General features: G+C 40.9%; 1 protein-coding gene across 1 annotated transcript in view; it reads right to left on the reverse strand.

The window, feature by feature from the left end:
• Positions 1 to 131: 131 nt before the first annotated feature.
• LOC140316874 (E3 ubiquitin-protein ligase RNF19A-like) overlaps positions 132 to 12,339 on the reverse strand; it is a 39,807-nt gene continuing 27,599 nt past the window's right edge. Inside the window, exons 3-10 of the mRNA XM_072394920.1 lie at positions 9,534 to 9,742; positions 6,190 to 6,334; positions 5,808 to 5,970; positions 4,437 to 4,551; positions 3,952 to 4,113; positions 3,367 to 3,580; positions 3,148 to 3,291; positions 132 to 2,864 (exon numbers count right to left, since the gene is read on the reverse strand). Of these exons, the coding sequence (XP_072251021.1) occupies positions 2,072 to 2,864; positions 3,148 to 3,291; positions 3,367 to 3,580; positions 3,952 to 4,113; positions 4,437 to 4,551; positions 5,808 to 5,970; positions 6,190 to 6,334; positions 9,534 to 9,742 (1,945 nt within the window). The 3' untranslated portion in view covers positions 132 to 2,071. The remainder of the gene's footprint in view (positions 2,865 to 3,147; positions 3,292 to 3,366; positions 3,581 to 3,951; positions 4,114 to 4,436; positions 4,552 to 5,807; positions 5,971 to 6,189; positions 6,335 to 9,533; positions 9,743 to 12,339) is intronic.

The following is a 12,339-nucleotide window of genomic DNA, read 5'->3' on the forward strand; positions in this document are numbered from 1 at the left end:
TTGGAGGACTATTCAATAAAATAGAAAAAAAAAATTTAATTCTGTTCTGTGATGAGTACGTTTTTTTGTAAATGAAAGATTTTTTTTCTTTAAAAAAAAAAAAAAAAAAAAAAGACGAGACATTTCAAACATTTTTTTAATTCTTTGATATGCATTTACACGCATATAGTAAAGCAAATTACCAAACAAATGTACAAATACCTTTTGCCGCTCTGCACAAATTACAAATTAAATCTGGCACTAGTGTTCAAATCAGGGTTTTTGTTGCTAAATTAGAAGCTGAACTAAGGAGGAAGAACAAAATGTTTTTGCTTTAATGCAAGGACAATTGCAGTATGAGGCCTTATCCACAGAATCAAACTAAGTGTTCATTCAGTAACTGACCAAGGTCAAAAAAAAACATTTGCTGGTAGAGGTTCACCTGAGCCAGCTCAGTAGCCTCAAAGCAGACCACAGAGCAGTAAACACAGGCTTAAACACTCTGAAATTAAGAACAAAACTGATTTCAAGTCTGCTCGGCAACACAAACAGGAATCACAGGATGCATCAATTTGGAGGGAAAACCCCAACAAATCTTATCAACCATTCTGCATTGCAGAACATCAATGCAACATGAAATACAAGTAACAGTGCAGGTGCCTTGGGCCGTTGCGCAGCCTCGATTATTTGCGTAGCATTTGTGAAGCATGTGCTCACAGCAGTCTGTAATCCTGGGTCTCGTCTTCATTCATCCCCGTGTTGTAAAAAGGATGCACAATACTGTGTCTACAGTTGACGAGTGAGAGGAATAAGATTTAACAAGAGCCTGAGTGCCGTCTTTGGAAGGCAATTGAAAAGTCTTCATTTACCATGTCTACCACAGTATGTTCTGCATGTGAAGAAGCATCCTTCCAACAAAGAAACATTATGCTATCTACGAGCTATCCTCGTTTGGAATCTAGAAGACACAGCGGAGAGTGACAAACAAAACACAAACAGCTTCTTGAAGGCACCATGAGTTAACAAAGATATCAAAGCTCTCTTACTCAGTGAGGCGACACCATCATCCTGAATAAATCACCTTTGAACAGGAAACCAACTTTTTTTTGTGTGTACAAATTTCAGAGTTGACCAACCCACTGGTTATAATAATGACTTTAAGCATTATTTCAACAACTGTGGCTTCCAGTGACCTTATCTCAAATCGAAACAACCGCTCTGATTTGAGAAAATCAAAACATATCAACACAAGCTTTTCACAGAGAAAAAACTACGCCCAGACATTCAAAGTCATCTTAGCACTAAAAGACACTTGAGAATTTTAAGCTACAGGTAGAAACTCAGTGGTTACCAAGCTGCAAAAAGCAAAAAAAAAAAAAAAGCTGTCAAGCACCATCTCCCACAATGGGACAACAGCTGTGTGTGTATGCATCTGATCAAGATCTTAGTTTGGTGCAGGTCAATTTTAGTGCTAAAATAATTCAGGATATTCAGTCCAGGCCTCAGACTTTTACATTAGGGTTCATTTAAAACATCCAAGTGAAAAAAAATTACCCCCCCCGTTACTATTACACTTTGGAGGAAAAAAATAAAGGAGGAAATGGTGAGTCATATTCCCTGGTCCTTGTTTGAGTTCCCCGCGAGAAAGCTGAAAGAGTCAAGATTCCTGCGTGGCGTTGCATCCACATGTAAAGCATAAATTAAACACTAGCAAAACTGGCACAGTGGTTTTATTTCACCCTACATATATTGATCTATATGCAGCAACCAAATCAGTGGGCTGCATTCTGTTGAAAGTCAAAACTGTGTCAGCAGCCTGCAGGTCACACAGGTTGAGAAAATACATTAACAATCTTAACATTTTTCACATGGCTGTGCTTTAGAAACTTTTTTTTGCATTTCCAAAAGCTCTGTGACAGTCAGATCTGTTCGACCGTTAGACTGCTTTTTATAAAGGACAAATATACCAAAATAAGATGCCTCTTTTACCAGGGCATAACTGAAAAATGCAGATTAAACTGTAAGCAGTGATTGTAAGAGGAGGAAAGAATGTTAAAAATGTTGTCTGTGCAGCACTTAAGGTATTGACATTTTAAATATCTGTTTGTATACAGGAGTTCTTGGACTGCTGCTGGGTTTGGGCTGTGCATTGTGGTTGATGGTTGTTGTTGGTTTCTTTTAGAAGCTCTCCGGTGTTGTTATGAGAGTCCAGCTCAGTGGGGTACACCAGGTTGACATTCTCCTCTGTGATGAAACAGAGTGGGGACAGCTCTGCGCCATTACCCAGGGAGGAGGTGGAGGCGGGGGGGTGGGGAGTGGTCACACCTACATGTCCCTGGGAGGAGGACGAAGAAGCAGGACATGTCTCCAGGCGGTCATTCTCCACCTCCGGTAAAGGGCTGACAGTGGCAAAGCGCATGTGGTAATCGCCTCCACTAGAGCCGTGGCTACAGGACGTCTTCATGCTTTCCAGATCCGAGCAGCTGAACTCAGAAAAGTGGCTGGAGTGGGAGTCAGCCACTGATGGCAAGCTGCCACTCAGTGAAGGAGAGTCAAACTCTGAGGAGTTGGTGCTGCGCTGTTCAAGAAGCTGAGCATCCATATCCTCCCGTGTTTCATTGATCTTGGTACTTCCGCCTCCTTTCTTGCGCAGCTTGCCTTTACTCTTTTTGCCCCCCGAGCTGGAGGAGGAGGAGCACGAGGCCTCTTTGGCCCACTTAGTGGAAGTCCCTTTGCCTTCTGAGGAGGTGCAACCATTGGACGGACACGTCCAGCTACAGCGGCCGACGTGGCTGCTGTCATCCACACTGCTGCTACCACTGTGATGCCGATGTTTGCCAGGTTTGGATTCAATGTCAACCTGGACCTCCATACTGTTTCCATCTCTGGAGCAGAAAGGTAGAAAGAAAAATGAAAGTAAGTTGCAAACATGTTGATGCTCTCTGATTGAGCCTCAGAGAGCAGTTTTCAGAGAACTGACACATTCTTATCTATAATAACACTTCCATAGCTAATACCGACTTCTTAGTGCCATCACTATAAGGTCACACACATGCTTGATCAACATTTTAATCTTGATACGATGGATTTTTCTGTTGACATCAACTGCACAGTGATGTAAATACTGAAATGTCTTTCCATAACTAGGCAGATAAAAATGGTGTTCACCTGTCAAGAGGCATGTAGGCATTGAGAATGGATCCAGCCATGGCTTTGGTGCTGGCGTTGTCACTGATCGTACCCAGGCTGACCGTCCCAGACTCACCGCTGAGACTGCAGCGTTCCTTCTGCACATCAGCCTGCACCTCCAGCCTGACAATGTGTGAGCGGGACGATTTAGACAAGTGTGGAGAGCGCCAAAGTTGCTTAACATTTCAGTTTTGGTACCTGTTCAGGTAATTGACCATGGCACTGCCAGACAGGCTGCCGGTGATGCTGGCCCCAGCTAGGGCCATAGTAGAGGCTGTCTCGCTCAGGTTGTCCCTGGTGGTCCCCAGACGGTCCATGTGGCTACCGCTGGCACTCAGACTGCCCGTCATCCCTCCAACACTGCTCTCGCCTATACTGGGGTTATTCCTGGTGTCTGCCACTGAAGTAGTATCTATAAAAAGGATAAAACAAGAGATAAGAAAACACAAAGAAAACATTAATTAACAGAAAGAAACAAAAAGAGAGGATAAAGGGAAATAGTTTAAGAAAAAATATATATATATATCTTATATATATATCTTCCTGATGAAAGTGAGGTGTAAAAGGAAATGACTAATTCAGACATTCACCTCAGAAATGACCAAACATTGTTCTATAGAAGACAGAAAGAGCAATAGGCATCAGTAAAAAGAAGAGCTGTGGATTTATTCTAGTTATGCAGTTGTGTATCAGTTAGCAAAAGGTAATCATTGGCATATATTCCACAAGATTGCTTTTGAGGGTCAGAGGCAGTACATGTTGGGACAGGGGAGGAAAACTTACCAGTGGCAGCTGCCCCACTGCCTACATTTATATCATTCTCATCGTCAAACTCTATGCGTACTCCTTTTCCATTCCCAGCTGAGACGCCACAACCTCCACTGCGGCACAGAGATATGGGCACCACGCCATAGACGTACGCAAGCATGATGGGAACTCCGATGCCTGAAGTGTTTAAGAAACAGAGGGATACAAATAATGTCAGGAACATGGAATGGAAAGGAAAAGCAACAACTGTGTAGGCCACTTGTGCGGACGCAAATGAGTCAGAACACACTAAACCTCTTTAAGTTTTCTCAACTTTTCATGAGAAATCCTGAAAACAAACTTTTGCAGATTATCAACTTGAAAATTGAAAGGTTAGCCAAACAAAGACTTTAGACAGAGTCCTTGTTTGATTTTGTCCAAAGCCAGGAAAGTCAAACAAGGATCCAGTGTGTAAACAAAGAGGAAGAGAGAGAAAGAGGAAGGTCAGAGAACAAACTGACCGACAGTAACTGCAGCCACCACCGGGGACACGATGACAGAGAGAGTCACTCCTCCAGCAATCACCAGGTTCCTCTTATTGTTGGAAATATCTTTGCCTTCATAACGGTTGTGGATCTGACAGTGAAGAGAAAACACATGTTAGTCTGACGTAAGAAAATTATCATTAAAAGGATTAAAACCAGAAATAATAAGTTTATTGACTAAAATCATTACCATCTGCCTTCATGTGTTCGTTTTAGGTTCGTTTTTTTCTATTTGGAAACATTATTGGAAGTCCCATAAAGCAGTGTTTGTCAATTCCGGTCCTCATGACCCACTGCCCTGCATGTTTTCGATGTTTCCCTCCTCCAGCACACCCGATTCAAATGATTAACTCGTCATCGAGCTCTGCAGTGGCCTGATAAGGAGCCATTCATTTGAATCAGGTGTGGTGGAGGAGGGAAACATCGAAAACATGCAGGGCAGTGGGTCATGAGGACCGGAATTGGGAAACACTGCCATAAAGAATATGCAAGACTGACTCTGAATGCATCAACAACATTCTTGTTCCAATAAAGAAAATAAGGCCTACTTTTCTTTAAATATCATTCATTTTGCATAAAACTGGATTGTGTTATATTGACATTAGAGAACCTGAGTCTGACTATTATCAGGAAAAGGTAAATTGGTCAAACTTAACTGGTACAGGTAGGGATGATTTAGAGTGTGGTTGATATAAACATCCCACAAACAAGCCGACTTAATAAGTATAGAAGGGTTGAAAGGATCCATGCTGGTACCGGCTCAAATCAGAGATATTTAAACCACAGGCACGATCGTGTAACGTGACAGACAACTCTCCACAAAGACCATGTACTTCCTTAATGTTAAAGTCAGTCAATTCAGAGAAATCACAGTTTATATGAGAGAGCAGGTGACATGTGGCCATCATGGAATAAACTGGTCATGCCTTGGCTTTGGAGAAGCAGATGTGCATTAAGGCTGGACAACAGCATTCTTCCAGTGTGTGAAACGCATGCTCGAACATACACCATGCGATTACTACTGAACTTGGTCTGTTTTTTTATGTAGGGAAAAAAGTTTTTGTCTGGCTTCTTCTTGGCAGGCTTATGAGGGGGACTCTGGAGTCTTAATACTTCCACACTATTGCAAAGTGAAATTCAGATTCCTCCTGAATCTGCACTTGTAAGTGACACAATATGAGTTTGTACACTTACAGATTCAGAGATTATTAACATGTGAAATATAGTGAATTTAAGTAAGGTCTTAACAGAGGCACATCTCATGAGTTATCCATATGGTTAAAACTATAAGCATTAAGTTTACAAATATCACTCACTTTGCTGGTTAACATGTATTTGAAGCCTCACCTTCCTTCCCACATATACAGGGATGCCAATAATCATGGCGGGGATAGCGATGCCAGCAATGAGCGCAATGCCAATGGGGGCGCCCACAAGTGTACCCAGTTGCCAAAGAATCTTCTTCTTCCTGCTCCACGGCTTCTTCCCCCAGAAAGTACACCCTGACGGACTGAAACAAAGGTAAGGGGAGAAATAAGGAGAAATGGAAATATGCAGCCCTGCTAACTATTTGATTTCAACAGCCACAAATATACAGAATGAATATAACAGATGATTTGAATTCTATTGATTATTTCTAAACCATAGTTACCTTACGTTTTACTCATGTCCAAAAATCTAAACTGTCATTTCTCTGTGATGGAATGAATGTGGATCTTTACCCACTTACCTCAAGTAGTGCAAGTCTGAGATCTCCTTCATGCAGAGCCAGCAGAATTCACAGCCACAGACGGCACAGGTCATATGATTACAGCTGCCATCATTCATTTTGATGATGTAAGCGGCACAGCGTGGACATGGTTTAATGTCGTCGGCTGAGATAAACAGAATACGATGCACAACGGTAAAGTCACAGACGACATGCCAACAACTAAAACATTTCATGTTGAAGTACTGAGTAGCTATAAAAACCAAGCACTGTAGGTCTGTAATTGAAATCTGAGAAATGAGTTTGTATTCAAATGTGCGCCCACTCGGCACAAAGTCAAGAATCAGTTGAAGCATTAAAAGCATCGACAAGTGAAGTGAGTATCACTGAGGGCCTTGTTACAATGCAGTGTTATGCTGGGAAAATTTGGAATCTGGCAATCGAAAGGATGATTCTTCAATATGCACCACCTAATCAAACTAAATACTTTTAGCTGAGAACACCATGAATGTTGACATCACTCCCAGAGACCAGCTGGACCAGTGCAAACACTTCAGAGGAACAGTTCAAAGAGCCTGACAACAAGCCTAAGGCACTGAACAAATCCTATTTCCAGATCTAAATCAATGAAGTATCTAAGGGATGAATGACTCTTAGTCTGGTTCATCGAGGACCCACTCCAAAAACCACAGGACCCCAAAGTTTTGCTGTCAACATGCCAGTGCAAAACACCACAGGACACCTAAAGAAGTCCTTCATCTATGCACCAATGGTTTAGAGTTGTTGTTTGGTGGCATGAAGCCCACAGATCATTAAAAGATACAGTTGGTAAGTTTAGAAGCAAATTTCCTATAAACAACACAACACTGGCCATTTTAGTATCAACTAAGCTGGTTCGCAGGAACAGTGAAATTAGAAGTGACTGAGAGAAATCCATAACATCCTGCATGTTACATAAACACAGGCATAAGACATATATGGGGGAGCGAGGTGAGCCCCAGCGGTCTACAATGTCACTGCTATCAACAAATAAGATCTGCTCAGTCAGGTGTTTTTCTATTACAAGATATTGTAGCGTACAACTAGACTTGGCACGGCTTTTCCACACTTCGTCTCCTATTAAAGAGGTTATTCCCTCACTGTGAGCAGAGAGCTGTTTATTGTAGCAGTGTCCGTAAAGCTGCAGCAACACAAAAGCTGAGAAGATATTGCACTGAATGAGTTTGCCTCAGGCTTTTATTTCAGAAGGTTTAAGAGATCATTATGTTTGGGCCCTGTGGAGCTCATCTCCAGTCAGGGGAGAAACAAAGATTAAATCTGTAATAATTGGGCTAATAAACATTCTCATGTTTTCATTAATCATGAACACAATATGCGGTCCAAGTGCAAAAATGGATACATGTGATTTATGTTGTAAATTGTCTGAATTAATCATTAACTAAGAATTAACAATAATCATCAAAGCAGTTATTTGTTACTTTCGTTTGCTGTCACACAAGTGTTCAGCTACTCGCTGGGTCCACATACAAGACAAACAGGTCTGTCTTTTACATATGTAACCAGATATTCTGCCTCCCACATGTCAAGAAAGCGCCTTTTTTTTTTCTTTCTTTCTTTTCACCATTTTTGGGAGGGGTAGCACGGTGGCAGTGGTAGCATGAGGTCGCTATGACAACTGTCAACAGAGGAGAGGGTGTTTATGGGTCCTGTCCTGATTGACACGCCAAAACACCAGCAGCATATTCTAGGATTTGTTGTATTAGCTGTACATGTGCTGTATAATACCAGCGGGTAGGGCTGCACGATAAATCGTTACAAAATCGCAATCACACATACGTGATCTCATTTCCACACACAGCAATTCTGAAGCATTTTATATCAGGAGCTGCATCACAAACAAATGCCCCTATTTTCTTCACTATTTTCTTTTTTCAAGTGCCTCCAAACGCAGCACTGCTATGGTAAAGCGTCTTTACAAGTTAGAGCAGAGGAAAGTCTGCGGTGAGGAGGGTTAAATGGATGGCGATGAGAACCCAAGAGGTAATAGTCATCCACTCAAGCGAACCAAAGTCGTGCCCAAAAAAGGGCGGTGTGGAAGTATTTTGGATTTAAGCCAGAGGATGACAAACAGTGCGAGGTACATGGTAAAGTGTGTTTGGCCCTGGTTGTAGCACTGTGGTGCTTGCATCATATCTTCCAACAAGCAACACTGATAGTGAAGATGACCCCTTAACCTGGTGGGGGTAAAATAAGGGTCAGTATCCACGACTGTCTATGCTAGGGAGATAAAACCTCTGTATAGAAGCTCACCTTCTGTACGGCTGTTCAGTACAGGTGGGAACATTGTGACATGTCAACATTCGTCACTGAAGCCTGAACACGTTGACAGTTTCTGGCAAAGAATCTTTAAGCCGATTCTGAAGTGCTATGTTCAGAATCGGCTCTACATCTACGTTCGACATTCAAAGGAAATCTCACTATTTTTTTGTTTTGTTAAAGTTCAGTGTAACAAACGTTTTGTGTGCAAAAAAATAAATAAAAAAATATCGTGCCAAAGAATCGTGATCTCAACTCTAAGCAAAAAATAAAAAAATAAATAAAAAAATCGCGCTTCGCATCTTTTGCCAGAATGGTGCAGCCCTACTGGCGGCCAGCACTAGTAGTCATTTGGTATTGCCTCTCGGGTCAAATATAATTACACTGCCATTACCTGCCAAATTTGGCCTGCGGGCTAGAGTTTGACACCTATGAGCTACAACAAAACCAGTTATTTTTCGTCATCTGTCTGGTCTTTTTAAGCCTTAAGTCCAACATTTTTGTGGAAGTCTTCATCGCACTGGTAGAACCGTGGTAAGTTAGCTTCATCCCGCATAATGTGCATTGGACTTTGCTGTTCAGATAAGCGAAATATTGCCATGCTTTGCTTCGTTTTGCTGCCGACATTTTCTTTGGTCTGTTGCTTCCGCTATAGGTGCCGGCAGAAACAGTGCCGTAAATATTTGTGTCTGCGTTGTGAAACAATCTCCTTCTGCCCCAAACAAAAGGTAGTTGACTATGTGCATCGACTAATTGATTAGTTGTGCACATCCCTAGTGCAAACATCTAATAGTTTTCTGTTGTTAAGATGTGCTTAACAAAACAAAGTAGGTTTAGTAGGTAAGATTTAATGGCATTTAACGCAAGTTTGACCAAAGCTGAAATCTTTTTATAAAATCTTACAATGACTTCTGTTTCAAAGAGAAAGACAAAAAGCTATTCAACATTTTCCACGTTACCATAAAAGTATATCTTTTTTCAGAAAGTTGTAGGATGAATATAGAATTATCTTCTGTTTGTGTGTTTTTGCAAGCTTTCCGTGCACCTACCTGCAGCCCCGCTCTCTTGACTGTAGCTGAGGGAGGATGAGCGAACGGTTCTCAGGCGGAGGCTCTGGGCTCTCTGTTGTCGTGCTGCATCACAGGTCTGGTTGGGATGCCACAGCTGCTTGCAGTGGTAACAGAACTCTGTACTGCAGCCCTCCCTGCCGCACGTGATCTTTGGACAGCTGGCACACCCAAAGGCTATTGCTGCATATCTGGAAGAGGACCAACAATACACCAATCAGACAAAATAACTTGGTTACATGCGGGCAATTAATTAATTAGTTAATTAATTAATTAATGGCTAAATTACAATAAGATTGAGTTATTCAGTTCATGTAGACACCTTAATCTGACAAGAAATCGAATCGGATTACTTGCGATCGAATTAAGACCCAAATAATAACTCAATCCAAATGCCAACTGAACGTGCATGTAGACGACAGTGGATCGGATCGAGTGTTCTCCGCATGCTCGAGATTTTTCCCCGCGATCGTCACCCGGAAGTCGAAGGAGACTATATTACTGTTGTTGTTGCCTCCCTCAGAAAGAAAGAAACAACGCGATGGAGAATGCGCCGTTGTGCATCACGTTTGTGCCATAACCAGCTCATCACAAACGAAATGTAGAGGGACGCAGCTTCATCTTACTCTTTGTTTGCCATCTTTTTCAAATGCCTTAGTTTTGTTGTTGAAGACGTCAACCAGAAGTGGCGATAGTTGAAATGGGTACAGCGCCACTTATCATACTGTGGTACTGCATGCTTTGTGCCAGTGATTCGATTCATTCACTGCCATATATCCAAGGATAAATACCCTTGCTCAGATAAGGAGCATAACCCAACTATAGCTATAATCCAGTTAATCTCATCATGTAGACCCAGACTGTGGAGTCATTTTAGAATAAGAAAGTATGAATAACAGCATGGTCACATGATCCATCAAGACTCTGAATGATGAATAAAAAAACATCTCAGAAAAGGTGATGCAGAACTGTGCTCATTTTAACACAGGACTTTAGCATGGCCTATGCTAGTGTTTGAAAACATCTACTTAATCCATCTAATTACAGTTACAACTGAGCTTCTAAAATAGCTCATAGTCAATATCTCAGCATCACTTTGTCTCCTTCGCTTCATTGGTACTGTGATCCCATGCTGCTACAGAGCCGGATTGTTACGCTCGTGTTAAACTGGCCTTTATCTCAAGTACTGACCGCAAGAAGGAAATCTTAGAAATGACAAAGAATAGGTGCGACTGCAACTACTGTTTAGAAGAGATGTCATGCATGATGTTTCCACTTCACAGACTTGAGGAAATGCATCATAAAGTAACAATGACTAAAAGTTAGCAGAGGAAACTCCTCTCACAATTCCAGCCACTCAAATCCCTGGGGTTGCATGACGTAAAAAAATCCAAGACAAAATGTCACAGCTACTTCTGGTTTTCTGAGAACATAACATTACATGTGACGTCTCCAACAATTTTTACCCTGAAAACACATGTTGTACTATTTTGGTACAGGAGAAAAAGAAAAGCCTCGATTTTTTAAGGTTACTGAGGACACTGAAAAAGAAAGTCTGATGGGATGTTTTGGTTATTTATTTCTTTTTTTTTTATTAAATTTTTTTTTTCAGATCAACTCATTACCTCAAACAATTCCTGGATGAAAGAGAAATGAGTTTGTGTGGAAAAAAACTAATTGAAAAGATAGGAAAAGAGAAAGGAGGGTTTTTACACAATGCCATAGACTGACACAGAGAAATATGCTAAGCTATAATAATGTTCTTAAATAGGCTTCGCAAATATTTTAACAAAAGAATGAGTGCCCTTATATTTGTGAGTTAGAGCTAGCCTGCTGTTAAAAATCTGACACACCAAACCAACATAAGGAGAGGAACACAGCTGTGCCTCTTCGGGTAAACAAACAGCACTTTGACTTATGATCCACACCTACACAAGAAGATATAGCTCCCCTATCCAGAAGAGGGTGGTACTTTCACATCATGCATCAAGGGAAACTTGATCATGTAAATAAAGAAAAAAATGTATATATATATATAATAGTGTGTGCTTGATAGCAAGCCAGGGAAACAAATCATTCCGAGAAGGTATTGGACAAAACAGTACAGCACAACTGGTTTAGCAAGTAACAGAAAGTAAAAGAGACGCGAGAAGTGGAAAAATTACAGACAGAGAGGCAGGAATGGATATATACTGATTGAGCCAAGCAAATCACTAAAAAATAAATGATAATAATGAGTAAATGCAGTCCATTATCACCAAGATGTCTGAGTAATCAAAATATAGTCACAAAAATGAGGTCATGTTTAATTTTATCTTATAAATGCAGTAGTTTCATTATCCCAACTTTCAAAGGACACACATTTGTAATTAATTAATTTGTTTTCACCTTAATCCATTCAGGAATGGATTAAGATTAATCGATTTGAACAGGAAAATATTTTCTTTTTAAAACCGGTCCTACTTCTTTATGGTCATTTTATTCACCCTTTTAGATTTAATAACTTGAAAGAGCTGCAAAATGTTTTACACAAGAGCCGCATGTCTGAAACTTTCTTCACATTTTCCAGAGGATGTAAAATACAAATGTCTGCATGAGGTACCTAGTTTGCCCAGCTTGATTCCTAGTATTAAATTTGACAAATGTCAGAATGCATGAATGTGCGATTAGGGCAGTTAATTCTTTAATATATTTAGTTAAACAGTTTGCATGCTGCAACTGGTCGCTGCATTATACCCTTTTCTGCCTGCCTGCATGATTTTCCATGAGAATCCCTTTTAGTAACTTG

The sequence above is a fragment of the Leuresthes tenuis genome, unplaced genomic scaffold (assembly GCF_036924035.1).
Source record: "Leuresthes tenuis unplaced genomic scaffold, fLeuTen1.0.hap1 SCAF_10, whole genome shotgun sequence".
NCBI lineage: Eukaryota > Metazoa > Chordata > Actinopteri > Atheriniformes > Atherinopsidae > Leuresthes > Leuresthes tenuis.